Source organism: Prosopis cineraria, unplaced genomic scaffold (assembly GCF_029017545.1).
Source record: "Prosopis cineraria cultivar Desert tree isolate PC_DT_omini unplaced genomic scaffold, ASM2901754v1 PC13, whole genome shotgun sequence".
Lineage (NCBI taxonomy): Eukaryota > Viridiplantae > Streptophyta > Magnoliopsida > Fabales > Fabaceae > Prosopis > Prosopis cineraria.
Window position 1 is genome coordinate 37,667,645 of NW_026555344.1, and position 17,381 is coordinate 37,685,025.

Here is a 17,381-nt window from a genome sequence, read left to right on the forward strand (position 1 = left end):
AGAATAACTTAGTACTTATAATTTATTGACTCAAAATAACTTAATCATTATAATTCATTTTTTTACCAAAATAATTATAATTCATTAACTCAGCATAATTTGATTTTTATAATTTATCAACTCAATAAACTATAAGATCATTTAATTGTTTTGAGTTAAACTTCAAAAAGTAAATCAACAGTTAAAAGAAAGTTCAAGAATTAGAAGCTATACTTCTTGCATGTGACCAGAAAACCAAAAAAAAAAACTTTAGATTGCAATAAAATATAATATTATGTTGAAATCTAAATAAAGGTTTAATGGAAAAAGTTATTTTTGTTAATGATAGGATAAAATGATATAAAACAATAAGATTAAGAGTCATTTTTATCCCTTAACTTTATCCAAAAATTCACTCAAGACCTTAAATTTAATTATAAGTTAATTTTATCTCTCAACTTTAAAAATTCACTCACCCTACTATTTTGTACCGTTAGTTGATAATTAGTAGGTCCTATGCTATATTTTTAATATTTTTTTATTGTAAAATATTTGAATTGAGGGTATCAATTGTCCCTTCAAATAAAAGTTGAAGAGTAAAAATGACTTTAATTTAATAAAAAATATTTAAAAAATAATAGGATTCATTGATGAGTAACGATCGTTAAGTATATCTAATATCAAGATGATGAAAGATAAAATTTTTAGTGTTGAAAAAAAATTAACTCATAATTAAATTTATAATTTTTACTGATATTTTGAATAAAGTTGAGAGATAAAAATAATTCTTCATCTATCAAAATAATTGAAAATTCCTTAAACTTCAAAAGCCACAAAAATCAAAATTGCAAGGATAATTATTTTAAAAATATGGATGGGGCAAGAACAAAGTACAAATAATTAAAGCGCGAGCTATCTCCGTACTATGCACACACTCTGGCATGTCACAACAACTCGCAAATATTACATTTAATGCATGTCTTAGTTCATTCCTGTTAATATAGAATTGAGAAGGTTTCTAAAACTGAGGAACTGGGAATAAGAGGTATTGGAACAAGGATTAGGGAGTTTGGTTTTCCTTCACTACAATGGAAGAAATATTATAAATCTAGACAATTAAATTAAATTTGATAATTGTTAATGGATTAAAGGGAGAAAGTGTCTTGAAATTTTTTTTCGTGAGGGGCGCTTGATATTTTGAAACAATATCACCGCAAAACTTTTAAAAATAGTATAATTTGCCCATCAGTTAACTTTGGAAAATGTTTGACCATTGAAAAAGAAATTTGATCCATGAGAGGACACGTGTCTCCACTGTGAAGTTTGAGCCAAAGGAGACCAATATCGTTCTTCTTCTTCCTCATTGTGAGCAGGCTACCTATTTGAACTTCCTCTCACCTCGTTCTTCTTCCTCCACATGAGCTGACTTCCTCCTCGTTCTTCTTTTAAAATACCTTTGAAGATTGAAGCTGAGGCTCCTTGGCCGAGTAGCAACTGGAATCCGTTGGTGGTGTCTTCTAGCTCTTGGAATCGGAGCTTGGTCGGAATGCCAGCAACTTTTTGCAAGAACCTGTACTCTATTCAGAGCGTCCTTCACAAATTTATATCGCGAGTAATGTATATGGAAGAGTCAAGCTTCCAGGAATCCAAGCACCCATGACTGAAACAGAAGAAAGCACAAGCATCGAGAATCTTCATACAGATTTTGAAGAGAAAGAACCAATCACTTCGAAAAATGCAATAACTTTGAAAGCAGAGAGATCTAACCTAGGTGGTCAAGACGATGAGAAGAGCACAGAGGAGGCTGATGGCCTGTTTATAATAAGCTTTTATGACAGTAGTGGCGCTGATGGAGTAAACATTGTCTACTTCGAAGGAAACACCGCGGTTAGTAAAGATAATGATAATCACATGCTCTTTGGTGTTGAAAGGCCCTGGATTCAAACTGAATCTCCAGCCCATCAAGCTGTACTCCTTAGTCGGAAGAACAGAGACCATGAACTTTCCAATGGGTAGGATGGCGATTTTCACGAGAATGGTGGAGATGGTGAGGGGCTGAGTACGAAAGGTGAAGGATGTATTGAGGAAGGTGAGGAGAATGCAGGAGGTAGACAATCAAAGTCCCAAAGCAAGCTCTGCGGAACGATGAGCCTTCCTTCTTCCTGGTTCTCTACCAAACTCTACTACTTATAAAGACAAGTGAATTTCGTCCCTACTTGTTTCAATGAAAGCTAGCTTCTCCTTTCTTTGCCTGAGTTAATGATAGATATAGATAGGGATTTGGAATGAAAGTCCAGAGGTTGTAGTCCCAAGGGCAAGGCAGAGGGATGCTTTCCTCTGTTGATTGAGTGAAGTGACTTTCCGGGATCCCTGAAAGTCATGACCGGAAGAGAAGGGTTGTTGGTCTCCGGCGCCACCAGAGCCACCTCCTCCATGAGACAACAATCGTTGGAGGCATCACAGAAGAAGAAGAAGATGGAAGGAATGGAAATCAGTCAGCTCATGACACGTGTACAGTCTTGGTCAAATTATTAGATTTAACTGTGGGATAAAATTGTTTTTTTTTTTAAGTTTTGGAATAACATTACTCCAAAAAAAAATTTAAAATATTAGCAGCCCCATGCTAAAAAAATTTTAAAGTATTTTTGTCTTTTAATCCAATTTTAAAGCTATAAATTAATCTGTATTATTAAAATTTAATATGAATGGTTTTATATTTGTAGTGAAAGTACTTTTGAGGAATATGAAGTGAAGAGAAACCAAATGGGGGTGGTTTAAACTTAAAGATCCAACAACTAACCTGGGAAGCTGAGGTCTGAAATGAATTGAAAGAGAAAATGCAAAAAAATTGCATTTAAGACACTCGAACTTAACAAAATGTATACTAAAAAATTCTCACTATTATAGTGATCCATACGCACTAAAAGTAGTCATCATAATCGTAAATAATGTTTACATTTTCTTCAAAAAAAAATGTCAACATCAAAGTCATTCAAAATTTACATTTTTGTAAATTGAATAGATTTTTTTTAAATTTTTGAATTTTAATTACTAAATGTAATTTTATATTAAATTCGAGTTTTGTATTTTTTTTTTTTAAATACATAGAAGTGGACCCAAGGGCCAAAATATTTTATAGTTGGAGTTTAATGTGCACCTACCTATCTTGACATCCTTAAAGCCAAAGCAAGACCTTATTTTCTCTCTCAAAATTGAATTCATATCTATTCGTTGGAAAGTTATTGGTACCCAAGAAATTAAAGAAAAAACTTTTTGCTGGAAAGATTTGTGGCGTCTTGTTTCGGAGCCTGTGAATATATCATGCTTAAAGTTATTTTATTTTCATGTGTCAAAAAGTTGTTTAATGTTTTGAATAAATTCATGATCTCAGTTCTCACCACTAAATTATCAATAAATGGAATTATTTTAAAATTTCAACACTTTTTTATTTTACAAAACTAGTGAAAAAAGATGACACTGTATTCTACTTAACAAAAAGAGACTTGTTTGATTTCACGTTGAAAATTATTAAAATCAAGATTTTGGTGAAAATTAATTTTCAGTGCAAAATTAAACACACACTAGCGTGGTTAAAAAAATTTATTCTTTTAATCTTATTCATAAGATACTCTCAACATGTTTAATTGAAATCAAGAAAAATTTAAAATTTATTAATTTTGTATAAAAATTTAATAAAATTTTAAATTTTATTTTTATTAAATATACATCCTTTAATAAAATTTTTTTTTCGTTAATATTTAACGAAAGATTAAATGAAAAAAAATATATTAAAAAATTAATGATGTGAACATGATTTAAAAATAGAACAATTTTTTTCTTGTACAATGACCGGATGTGATGTTATATAAATGTATAGTCCAAACAATCTTTAATGAGGCTTGAAATGGTATCACCATCGGTGATTTGAACCTTCATTTAATGCCGTAATTCCTCGCTGGATGCTAAACAATCTGTGGTTCACCCGCATTTACTTCAAAACTTATAGTGTAGGAATTAATTCGTGAAAAGACAATTTAATTGGTTCATAGATTAATTATTTGTCATATTTTTTTTAACAATTAAAATTTAATAAATCCATGAATCAATTTGTGAAGATAGTAAATTCCTAGCACACCATCTCTTTTCATCAAGTGACTTAAAAACACCAAAAAAAAAAGATGATATATTATTTCCACATATTATGCGTCATAATCATTAATTCTTATTGTTATTATATTGTTTTCTTTGGCCGAAGAAATGATGAGTAATAAAGCAGAAAATGGAGAAGAGAAGAAAGATAGAAGTACGTGTGAGACGTGTATATATATATGTATATATCAATTTGTTAGCTTCTAAGTTTGTTTAGAATGATTAAAAAGTAGATGCAATTATCACCAAAGAGTTATACTACTCAACCATTAAATAATTACATCATAGGCTATATGCAAGAAAGTGAACCACTAGCTATACCTGCGAGTTGGAATTTGCCATGAGTCATGAGATACACAATTCAAAGTCTTCGTGAAGCTGTGCCATTATTATTATTATTATTATTATTAGTTTGAGAACAAAGTGGTGTTTGGTTGTGGAAAGGGAATTTGTATTAGTGTCACTAATGAATAGGTCATGCAAAATTGGCAATAATAGTTCATGATAAGTTTTATATTTGAATTTCAATAAAATTTGATCCCTCGCTCTACCTTATAAAGCTTGTTTTAAATTGTCCACATTGCACCTATACTTCTTAAAAAAATAAAAACAAATACAGTTATAATATGTGTTTACTTTTACTAATAATTTATTGAAAAAAATGAATTATCATAAGTTATTTATTTGTTGTTAACATGTCACAATAAAATTTGGAATTTCAATTTTAATTGATTATTCAATTTTTTTTTTGTATAGCTTGCTATTTTTGCTTCCAATACCACTGCTTAAAAATTTAAGTATGTCCAGAATATGTCATATGTTTTTTTTTTTTTTAATTTAGAGGAGCGGACGCTAATTGTTTGATCAAATCCGCAGCCTTTCACTTATAAATAATCTTACATGCCTCTAAATTATAGGGTTGTTGAAGAATATGACGTAGTTTTCTCACTTCTTATTGTATTTTACATTCATTAATTTAATAATTTGTTAATACAATATCCACTGTCTAATGGTACCAAATTGTGTTTAAGTACTATTAAGTACAGCCGATGGCAGCTTCCTTCATGAAACTTTTTCCATATATTCAAGAAAAAAAGGTACGAACTTATTTGAGCAAAAATCACCCATATTTCCTCGTACCAAATTTTCAATACTAGCTCTTTTTAATTTTGCATTTTTGACTTGGACAACTCATGCAGATCATTGAAAATAGATATTATTAGAGTTTGATATTTTAATCACATTTTTTAGTTCTAATTAGTGGTTGTAGTTTTTATTAAACTTTCAATAAAGCATACTTCAAAACCAAACATTCTGAAGAAAATTTAAAATATAATTTTTAAAGTCAAATTTGGGCTAATTTAGTTAAATATAAATCCCAGGAGATATTAAATAGGAAAAACTGGAGAAGGGGAAGATAGAATGGCGTTTTGTTTCTGTACAGCGTAACTTTTAACATACCAATAAAGGTTGGGTCAGAATTCGGAATGATAGAAAAGGAGCAATTACCTTCATCTTTCTATATAAAATATTTTTAATTAAATTTTTTATATTAATAAAATTTATTATTTAATAAAACTCACATAAAAATATAATAATTTTTAATTTTTTTCTAATAACATTATAATTAATATCAGAATGATAATAAAAATATATATAATTAATAATTTATTTTATCTTTTAAAATGAAAGTAAAATTATTTAATTACTTAAAAATATTATTGTGACTTTTTATATTTAAAAATAAAATAAATTTTTTAAAAAGTAGATAAGGGGAGTAGTCACCTTATATAAAATTCGAATGTTTTGAGAGGAGGTATCTATATTCAGCGTCGACGGTATTTATGATAATAAAAACTGACTTCATTATTGTTGTTGGAAATAAAATTGGTAGTATTCCAAAAATAAAATAAAAGTGGTAGGATAAACTTAATTAAGGAATGATAAAGAATTAACCATCGCTTAATCCAAGCTCTGAAAGCGGAAACGAAGAAACAGAAAGCTTCCAAAGACGACTTGCTTCTCTTCTACTTTACTCAACCGTTGGCAAGTCCGATCATCGGTCTGTGCTTTTTGGCGGGGGGGTTGTGTGGGACCCTCCGATTAAAATCTTGTACTTCCCACATCTCTCTCTCTTAAATACTCTCTCTTTCTTTCATCTTCTCAACCTCCTCCTTCCTCCTCCTCTCTCACTCCCTACTTCACTGTGACTGTTTCCTCGCCGCTTCACTATCCTTCATTGCTCTTCCTCTTCACTCCATGAACACTATTTGCTGCTTGCTCTTCTTATTACTATTCCTTGTTCCTCAGTCCTCGTTCTCTCTCTCTTCCGATGGGCTTGCCCTTCTGTCTCTCAAATCTGCCATCGATCAACCTCCTGGAGCCTCCGCTTTCCCCGACTGGAACGATGGTGATTCCACTCCTTGTCAATGGTCTGGCATCTCCTGTATGAACGTCTCTGGTTCCTCGGAGCCTCGCGTCGTTGGAATCGCGCTTTCTGGGAAGAATCTCCGGGGCTATATTCCTTCTGAGCTCGGAAGCTTGACATATCTTCGCAGGCTCAATTTGCATAGCAACAATTTCTACGGTTTTATTCCTGTTCAGCTCTTCAATGCCACTTCACTGCACAGTCTTTTTCTCTACGGTAACAACCTCTCCGGTCCTTTACCTCCCTCGATCTGCAACATCCCGCGGCTTCAAAACGTCGATCTCTCCAATAACTCCATCTCTGGTAATATCCCTGGGGACCTTAAGAAGTGCAAGCAGTTGCAGAGACTGATTCTCGCTCGGAACAAGTTTTCAGGGGAGGTACCTAAAGGTGTGTGGTCGGAATTGGATAATTTGGTTCAGTTGGACCTTTCTGCGAACGAGCTGGACGGGTCGATTCCTGACGATATTGGCCAACTGAAAACTCTGTCGGGTACTCTCAATCTTTCTTTTAATCACTTGTCTGGCAGGATTCCGAAGTCGTTGGGGAATTTGCCAGTTACAGTGAGTTTTGATCTTCGGAATAACAATCTAAGTGGCGAGATACCCCAAACGGGGTCGTTTGCTAACCAGGGTCCTACCGCCTTTCTGAACAATCCGCAGCTCTGTGGATTTCCCCTCCAGAAATCTTGCGGTAATTCCAACCAGGGTTCCTCGGGAACTCCAAGTCCATCTCGGGAGTCTGGAAACCGTCCGGCGAATGGCCTTAGTCCTGGTTTGATCATACTAATTTCAGCGGCTGACGCAGCTGGGGTTGCGTTAATTGGCCTTGTAGTTGTGTACATTTATTGGAAAAAGAAGGACAATTCCAATGGATGTAGCTGCACAGGGAAGAGCAAGTTTGGCGGGAATGAGAAAGGGCATATTTGTTCCTTCCCGTGCATCAATGGTCTCAAAAGTGATGACTCTGAAATAGAGGAACCTGAAAAGGCAGAGGATAGCAAAGGGGAAGGGGATTTGGTGGCCATTGATAAAGGTTTTAACTTCGAGCTTGATGAACTTCTCCGGGCTTCGGCTTATGTTTTGGGAAAGAGTGGATTGGGGATTGTGTACAAAGTGGTTCTGGGAAATGGGATTCCTGTGGCTGTGAGAAGACTCGGAGAGGGCGGTGAACAGAGGTACAAGGAGTTTGCGGCTGAGGTTCAGGCCATTGGGAAAGTGAAGCACCCTAACATTGTGAAGTTGAGGGCTTATTATTGGGCTCCAGACGAAAAGCTTCTGATCAGTGATTTCATCTCCAATGGCAATTTGGCCAATGCTCTTCGCGGTAAGTTCTTTTCAATTTCATTCATGCCATTCTTTTTCCATTGCCCATTTTTGCTTTCACTTCCTGCATCATTATGAAGGGGGTGTTGACCTCCGTTTCTACTCTACCCCTGGTGGATAATCAAGCATAGCAGAGCAATAATGATAGCAAATTTAAATGAAATATAATTGCTTGTACTATTGGTTAATTACTATAATTTATTACCCATTGGAATATAAGCGGAATATAAACTTTAGTTATGGCCTTTATCTTAGAGGTGTACTATTATTTTAATGATCTGGAATATGGTTGAGTTGTCTTGTTTTGTTTCACGGCACTTCTAGAATCGCCAGAAGTTACTGGTCTTTTATGATCTTTAAATTTCCCACGCCGAGTTGTGTCTGAATTTTATATTTTTCATGCCTGTCGATTTCCTGATTAATTTTAATCATACTTTTAACTTGGATTGCTAGTCATGTTAGGGAAGGTTGCATTTTTTTGTTGACTTTCCAACATATTTTCGGCCTAGAGCATGTGGATCTCCATTATGCCACCCAGAATATGCTAATTTCAAAGAGAAGTCCAGAGATAGAGATTATATGATTGGAGTTAGTCTGCTTCGTGTTTTTTTTTTTTTTAAGCCAACTGCTACGTGGTTGATTTGTTGGATAATAGATGCTCAGATTGACCGAAATAAAATAATCAGACTGTAGAATTATGAATTTTGCTGAACCCTTAAGGTGATGAATGAGGTATAGGGCGTTAGATCCGAGGAAATGTTTAGTCAGAACGTGGTGTAATGACGTCCCTCTAAGGTCATGGAGCAGGAAGGAGGACATCGCTAATGACATTGACCATGTGTGAGGGAATTAAGTGGCATTCATGTGGGGGGGCCAACATCTCCTGTGGCATTCACACCCCACCTTGATCCACTCAACTCACCAAATCCCGTTTAGCTGTATTATAAATTGACGAAGAAAAATGAGAAGAGTAACATCCTCTGTTTAAAGGTTGGAACCGGATTTTTTAATGATGAGCTATTACTGTTCCTATCGTTTATACTCTCTCCATTCCTATATCTAAAAAAAATATATCACATAATTTAAGAAAATTGATTAATCATAATAATTATGTTTGAAAATAAAAAAGGTAGACTAAAATACTCTGTATTAATTAACATAACTATATATTAATTATTTTTTGTTAATATAAATTATGCAGGGTGATTATAAAAATGTATAATAAATATTTATTGAAATAAGTAATTTTACTTATAAAAAGATACAAGTCAAAAGTAATTGTTTCTCTAACGTTAGAAAATAAAGGGTGTAATTATTACTAATCTACAAGTTTGGTGGGGTGGGCCTGGGGGGCATTTTTTTCTTTTGGATCCGACGGGGAGGGAGTGTTTTGTATGTTTGAGAAAATTGCAAATTCATGGAAGTTGCAACTTCATTCGTATCTTAGAAAGCAGCTTTGTGTAAAGTACTAGAGTCCGAACAAAACATGTACAAGTTTGTGCCACTCTTCCGACTTTCTATCAACCCAAGTAAAAGTTACGCCTCTTGTTCCAATTGGATGCTTTACGTTGTCTCAACTTTTAACGCTCAACTTGCTGCCTTTTGACGCAGAGTCTCTTATCTCTACCAGCTTGCTAATTTTTATCTATATTTGAACCGGGCCCCTCTTTCCTTGCTTCCACTGTACCCCGTCTTTATTATTAAATAATTAACCTTCATATTTTAGTCTAGTTGACATATTCCTCCATATGGAATAGCTCATTTGCATTCTCTGTGACATTTTCTGCCATAATGATTAATGCTAATTGATAATGCAGGTAGAAATGGTCAACCTTCTCCGAATCTTTCATGGTCAACAAGGCTGAGAATTGCCAAAGGAACTGCTAGGGGATTGGCCTATCTCCATGAATGCAGTCCAAGAAAGTTCGTCCATGGTGACGTAAAACCCTCAAACATCCTGCTTGACAACGACTTCCACCCTTATATCTCTGACTTTGGCCTCAACCGCCTCATCACCATAACTGGAAACAACCCTTCCTCTGGGGGCTTCATGGGCGGAGCTATTCCATACATGAAACCATCCCAAACAGAGCGAACCAACAATTACAAAGCCCCTGAAGCTAGAGTCCCTGGCTGCAGGCCGGCCCAGAAATGGGACGTCTATTCATTTGGAGTTGTATTGCTTGAACTTCTTACTGGGAAATCTCCAGAGTCATCTCCCACAACGTCAACTTCCATGGAAGTTCCTGACTTAGTGAGGTGGGTGAAGAAAGGGTTTGAAGAAGAAAGTCCATTATCAGAAATGGTTGATCCATCGCTGCTCCAAGAAGTGCATGTCAAGAAAGAGGTTCTGGCTGTATTTCATGTAGCACTAGCTTGCACTGAGGGAGACCCTGAGGTTCGGCCTAGAATGAAATCTGTCTCTGAAAATCTTGAAAGGATCGGAACATGATTCAGAACCTGAGATCCGAATTCCGCCTGGCAATGATTTTTAGGTAGACTTGTTTATGGAAAAAAGATAGACTAAGCCATGAAAATATACACAAGCATGTTAGAATTGGATCTCATCGAAAAGAGCTTATGATATGCTTGTGTATATCTTCATGATTAATTTAGTCTACTTATTTATTTTTTTTTTTTAAGCAGAATCATACTTGACAATCTTTCTTACAAGATACTCAACGAAGATGCATTGCAACCTGTGCCATGGTGCGTTTGTTGTGGTGGCATTCAGATAGTTTCTTGGTGGCCATCATGAAGATGGTGTCGTACAAAATTCATTCCTTCTTGGATCAGGTCATCATCTGGATCTTAACTTTTTTCGGAATTGTGCAATTTTTGGAGAGCGGTCACTCTCATATTCACCCAACCCTTCCCTTGTTTCTTTTGTGATGATCAACCAAGTTGTTAGATTGTAATTTAATTTTTGTTGTGACAATCTGGTTACAATAATTTTATAACAAGATTCATTATTATGTGGCAGATTCAAAATCAGTATTGCGCGCCCTCTTTTCCCCTTTGCCTTCGTTAAACTGATAATGATAATTTTTTATGCTGGCCTTTTAATTTTGCTTGTGTTCTAGTCGAAACTATACCCATGTTACTACCTGAAATCTCGGGTTTTAAGGTAAAAAACAACGGGTAGCTCATAAACCGTCGTCACCATTTACATCACATTCTCATCTTCTCTGACAGTGACACTTTTGTCGCGCTCTAAGCAACTTAAAAAGAATAAATTTAAGGATAGCTTTTTAAGTAATGAGATTTAAAAATGGCTTTACAGCTTAACATTATATAAGCAGGAACAGAAAAATCATGGCCCTATAATTTGGAAAGGAAGAAGTATTCAACACTGAAGAAAGTGCCACGAAACCCATAAACACAAAACCCAGAATTTACAGTTCATGTCTTTGATATGAACTTGGTTATACAGAGAATATGCGTAGTAGTGTGTGCAAGTGTGCGTATAGTGATAGTGATTGAAAGAGTAGAGAGTAGAAACTGCATCTTATTGACTCATTTTAAGGGGGAAAAAGCATCCTGCAACAGCCCCATTAAAATGGAAAAAACCAGGACAGAAGTAACAAACAAATATAAGCATTAGTATACATTTAAGAAGCTATGTGTGGAAACCACAAGCCAAGTAAGTTTTTCTCTTCCAATAAGCCAAAGTCATAATCAGGTCTCAAGAAACTGTAGTCATAATAACCCACTTCCAGGTCTGCCTCCTTCATGCTATTCAGATACACAGGCAAATGACCACTCTGCCACTCATCCATGTCTTTTTCTTCAAACACGGAGTTCCATTGCCAGGAATGCTGAAACCCTCATCTCCAAATTTTCTCTCTATAGAAGATTTATATTCCTCGTTTTGAGAGTGGTCAGATGCACAAAATCCCAGAATCTCGGACGTCATTTCCTCCATTTGCTTCTTCTCAAAGGAAGCTTCACTTCCAATGACACTAGAATCCTCACAACTAGCTCTTGGATTCCATTCCTCCTCTGTTTCTTCTTCACTCTTCACCAGAACAATATCATGTTTCTTCTCTGTTTCCTCATTAGAGCATGTGGGTTCTTCTTCTTCTGCTCCTCCTTCCATATTATACTCAGGAAAGTTCAGGCGAGCACAGGGACCGTACATGGCTCTGGCTGCTTCATCATAAGCAAGGGCAGCTTCAAGTGCAGTAGAGAAGGTGCCAAGCCATAACCGATTTGGTTTCTTGTTTCCCACATTATTGTGATTTCCAGTAATGGGTTCGCGAATTTCTGCCACCCATTTGCCCCAAATCCTCTGTCTCACTCCTCTGTAGTTGCAATCTGAGTTTTGAGGCCCACCTTTGCCTCTCATGCATCCCTTTCTCGAGCCTTTCGCTGGAACTCTCTGACTCGCTTTCTTTGCTCCATTTTTGACAAACTCAACGTCACTGTTGTACTTCTTCCACTTCTCAAGAGTGTCTATGACAGAGTCACTCCCACTTCTTCGTCTCTTCCGCGATGTCTTGTTCCTGCAGTCACCACCCATATAAGAGCTTTGTTTAGAATTCTCAAAATTAATATTCATACCAGGACAGGAAGAAAACACAGATACCATACAGCACGAGAAGGTGACTAAGTATTGACGTATTGGTTTTTAGGTACTATTTGAAGTTATAATGCACTCTTCTTTTGAAAGTACTGGAGTTTCATAGATACTGGCAAATTACAAATTCAAGAGAAAATCATACTTAGTTTCTTTCACAAATCATTGACAAAATTTTCAAAATTATGTAGAAAAAACAAAAAAGCTTATGGCGCAGCAAGTCATCAACCAGAAAACAGACAAGCTGCGTGAAGAAGACTTTGTTTTTAAAGCACCAAGGTTCATAAATACCAGCAAATTTAACATATTCAAGGGAACTATTTACACAGTTTCATGCATAAATCATTTGCAAGAACTTCAAAACAGATAAAGTTAGATGTCTAAGATAAATAGTCCAAGCTCAGAATTGCTATTCATAGTTTCATATCATGCATCAGCCGAGAAAGCACTCTGTTCAACTAAATACTCTGTTCCTCCCAGAAATCATAAGAAGTTTCCATACAGAAACATGAAAAGCTTATGCAGGAACATTTCAGAAAAACTACAAAGTGAACACCGGGAAGTTAGAGGACAAGAGATTGAAAATATAACTCAGATACCAATTAAGACCAAATGAAAGAGGAGTTGAGATCTAGTTGGTATGTAAGAGACATGAATAACATGAGATGAAGGTAGAAGAAACTTACCCGCAAAGGGTACCAGTCGTCATGCGCCTTCAAAATCTGCAGTAGTTGACGATGTGAGTTTTGTGTTGTGAATCTGTGATTGAGGGTTTTGCGAGGGTTTTGTATTTCCTGGTTATAGAGATGTCATCACCAACGTCATCTTTGACGTGGGAACCAAGAAACTGTTCGGGTGTGGATGGCTAATCTCCTTAGTGCAGCAGGAGATGACGTGGCACGTTTAAAACTGCGAGAATAATGGGCTCTGCCACGTGGCGGAAGTTCACTATGTAAACTTTACACTCATCAGCAAAGTTTTCTTCGCGATGAAGGGCTCCCTTTTCATCCATATACGGCTTCTGATCTTTCTTCCCTTTCTATAAAAATTGATGAGGTATTTATTAATAAAATTTTATTTATATTTCAAATAATTTTTGTGCTTGTAACTTGTGAGATGGCTATTTTTTTCGCCAATGGTCATAACTGATGCTACTTTTATGACTGATGCTGCTGTTAAAATTTTGACTTTTAAATATGTGTGTATTCATTTCCTTTTTCTTTATTATGAAACTAATATATATACTCATTCTGATATTATTTATAAAGAGGAGAATATTTTTTTCTATTTATAATACATGCCATTAGTTTTTTATCACAATTTTTTAACTCATTAAATGTTTATAAGAGAAAATGCTCACATGAAAATATTTATAATTAGGAAAAAAAAAAAATTCTTTGCTCTCTATCTTATAAAGAGAACCGGAGAATGCATTATAAAAATATTTATGTTTAATATAGGTAAAGTTAAAAACTTATTTTTTACCAAAAAAAAGTTAAAAACTTATTAAATTTTTAAAGAAAGTTAATAAATTTCATTATGAATATTTAAATATATTCATAATTATGTTTTAAGGCATGATTACATAAAACAAAAGAAGGATCAAGCATATTTTTGTTATAAAATGATAATAAAAAATTGGGACTATGCTATTTAAAACTCACCCAACTATTAAGTTAGTCTGAGTTGATGTCAACAAGTTGCTTTTGAAAATTAAAAGTTTTAACGTATATATTAACTATTTTTAAATAATACAAATTATTTTTTTGTGAAATGTTGACTTATTTTTTGAATAAATTATTTCATGAGTCCTATAAAGTTCCACGTCTAAATGAAAAAAGAGGGGGCATGAGGTCCTAGGAATCAACTTGTTAGTTGATGAACTAGGCACTAAAAATAAATCAACCATAGGATTATTATAATAGACCACTGAGATATTAGATATTCGTGAAGGAGATAAGTTTTGCAATTTGTTTTTTAAAAATATTTTTAGTTGAATTATTGTTTTTTTTTTAATTACAAACAGACAAGCTAAACGTTTGAAGCAACAAATAGGATCGAATTGATAAGAGGCATCGCATTCGGCATTTCAGAGGCCACTGGGCTATGGACTGAATTATTGTTATTGATGTATTGAAGTTTCAACTTGTTATCCTAAAGTCATTAATTTCGTCTTGGGGATGGGGCAGACAGAACAATCCCGATAAATTTCATCATGCATCGCATCACCTCCTTTTTATTTTTCGTGTTTTTTTAAATCATTTTCTACGTTGGCTTTGTCAACTTTGAATTGGTTTATATATGCTATATTTTGTGGTTAATTGGGTAGAAATATTCAATGAACATTTATTTAAGGGTTAAAAGGGTAAACTTGTTCTAGAAATCTTTCACTAGATACAATCGATATTCTTAACTTTTTATTGATGTAATTTTTCACCAGGTGATTTTAATTGGGTAGAAATATTCAATAAACATTTTCTAGTATTTAAGAGTTACATTAAAGGATAAAATTGCCTAGAAAATTTTTGCTTGATGTAATTGATATCTTTAATTTTTTTTATTAACGTTTAAAAAATAATGCAATGTCATCTTAAGCTAACATTTTACTAATATTGATTATTAGTTGAACCATTCTAAAAAATTAAAGAGCAATTATGTTTTTCAAAATTTTATTTAAAAAATAATTAATATCCTAAATTTTTTATTAGAACGAATGAATTTAGTAAAGTACGAGGTTTTGTAGTTTCGTGAAAAGATTGAGTTTCCTCTGTAGCATTGCCATGATTGAATTTACATACATTGCGAGATGAAAAGCAAAGGCATACGGAATATTCAGAAGAAAATACCCTCCAATTTTTTTTTTAAAAAAGTACATAAAAAAGGCAATTAAGATAGTGTCGATAGCATTTTCCCAACAAATGAATATCACATGGTAGTCAAAGACATCGCCGAAGAAGCTACAGGATAAAGCCATTGACTGATCAATTGATGTGGAGTTTGATTCACACTCACTGATGATGAAGGTATAATGTAATGTTATTCATCACACAAACAAATATAAAGAGTTATTATAAGCATGGCTCTTGCCATTACCTAGATTTTACAAATTATTTATTTACTAATTAAAATATTTTTAAGGGACAATGATATTAAAATACTTCCTAAATAGATAAATGACAGCATAGTATCCTGAAATAGAGTAATTATTATAAAAAAAAAGTGACAATTATGGATCCCATAAAAATACTAATGACAATTGCGGGCATTAAACTATTAAAATTTTAATAATAGATCATGATCCTTACTTGTAATTAAAAAAATGTGAATAGTTAATTGAAAAATATAATAAATACACTTGAAATTATTTATAATATTAGTTAAAAATTTATAAGAGTTATTTGTAAATTTTAAATTTTTTGTTATCAATATATATAAATCACTTGAAAATCAAGTAAATATACTTGAAATTATTTATAACATTAATTGGTAATTTATAAAAGTTATTTGTAAATTGCAAGCTAATCGCTTATGTTTTTTTTAGCTTTTAATATATGGATAAATCACTTTAAAAATATATTAAATGCAATTGAAATTATTTATAACATGAATTAAAAATTTATAAAATTCAGTTGTAAATCAAAAATCAATTACTTATAATTTTTTGTTATTACTTAGGAAATCATCAAAAGACAACTGAAAGTCGTTGTAGCGTTAATTAGAACTTAATAGAGTTAATTGTAAATCTTAAGTCAATCAATAAGAGATAATTTATTATAAGTGAAGATCATAAGATGTTATTGAAATTTTAATAATTTATAATTATTATTAATATTCTTATGGTTTTTAATTGTCATTTTTTCTATTATGAGGTGTAAATATTTGTCAGACATTATTTTGTTTTGCAAAATGACTTTTTTGATCCCTGAACAATGAACAACATAAAAAACTATTATTTTCTTTTTAAGTTTGATCCTAATTTTTTTTAAACAGGCTTAGACTGACAAGCCGCTCTAGCCAAAAGTGGAGCTAATTGCCAAGTCCTTAATTTAAATTTGGTGGCTTACTTGAGTAAAAAGGAAGTGATGCTTCACATAAGGTCGTTTGTTTGAACATCTCCTTTCTTGATAATTCGCTCTATAAAAATAATTAATTAATTTAAATTAAGTTTCAATCAATTTTAAAATGTTAAACTTCAAGAATTTGTAAGTTTGGCTCTCAATTTTATAACTATATTGTGATAAATTTATAATTTATTTTTAAAATTTTAAAATCAACCAATTAATTCTAACTCTTGAATACCACCCATGTTATATGTGTAATGTAGTTTTCTCATTTGGTGCTGGTTTTTTTTAAAAATAAAAATAAAAAAAGGTATGAACTCACACTCAGTGATAAACCTCCTTTCCTATGCCGTGTTGGTACTGCAGAGATGCTATTGTAAGCCTCAATTTTACTATTTGTTTCAAGTTTTGTGATGTTTGGCATGTTCGAATCTTAAATTTTTCAGCAGTTTGAAGCTTGGAGATGAGTTCATAGTTCACATGATCACATGATTTTGATGTCAAGTATTTATTTCTTGGTTCTATTGTGTGAACTTGATAGCACCTTAGTGTCTCCCGTTCGGTAGGTTCCTTCCAGAGAAGGATGAGGACAGTAGGTTGCATTCCAATACATGAATATGTAAATTGTGAGCATTGATCTTTAAGAAAAATTAGGGAGATTCTAAATGAGAGAATGTAAAGATCTTTAGTTCAGGAGTTCATGAGTCTTTTCAATTTATAAACCTTTTATAAAGCCCAACAAAAGAGGCATACAAATGTGAAACTTTCTATATTAAGTCAAGTCCATTCATACTTTACATCATAACAAAATCAAATAAAACTATATAGTTCATTCAGATTTTCAAAATTTAGTACATACA

At 33.3% G+C, this 17,381-nt stretch overlaps 2 protein-coding genes across 4 annotated transcripts; one reads left to right on the forward strand and one right to left on the reverse strand.

Annotated features, from left to right (window-relative positions):
* Positions 1–6,129: 6,129 nt before the first annotated feature.
* LOC129291608 (receptor protein kinase-like protein ZAR1) lies at positions 6,130–10,875 on the forward strand. 3 transcript variants are annotated; one of them, XM_054929066.1, is made up of 3 exons: positions 6,130–7,882; positions 9,699–10,376; positions 10,528–10,875. In XM_054929066.1, the coding sequence occupies exons 1-2, from the start codon at positions 6,388–6,390 to the stop codon at positions 10,331–10,333; spliced, it is 2,130 nt and encodes a 709-aa protein (XP_054785041.1). In that variant the 5' UTR covers positions 6,130–6,387; the 3' UTR covers positions 10,334–10,376; positions 10,528–10,875. The 3 variants fall into 3 exon arrangements, with proteins under 3 accessions (XP_054785041.1, XP_054785042.1, XP_054785040.1); XM_054929067.1 differs by having other exon boundaries at positions 10,556–10,875; XM_054929065.1 differs by having other exon boundaries at positions 6,132–7,882; positions 9,699–10,875.
* Positions 10,876–11,373: 498 nt separating this feature from the next.
* Positions 11,374–13,467, reverse strand: LOC129291313 (dehydration-responsive element-binding protein 2A-like). The gene is made up of 2 exons (XM_054928602.1): positions 13,147–13,467; positions 11,374–12,386 (listed from the first exon to the last, which is right to left on the reverse strand). Exons 1-2 carry the CDS (start codon positions 13,167–13,169, stop codon positions 11,621–11,623), a joined length of 789 nt encoding a protein of 262 aa, XP_054784577.1. The 5' UTR covers positions 13,170–13,467; the 3' UTR covers positions 11,374–11,620.
* Positions 13,468–17,381: the final 3,914 nt, after the last annotated feature.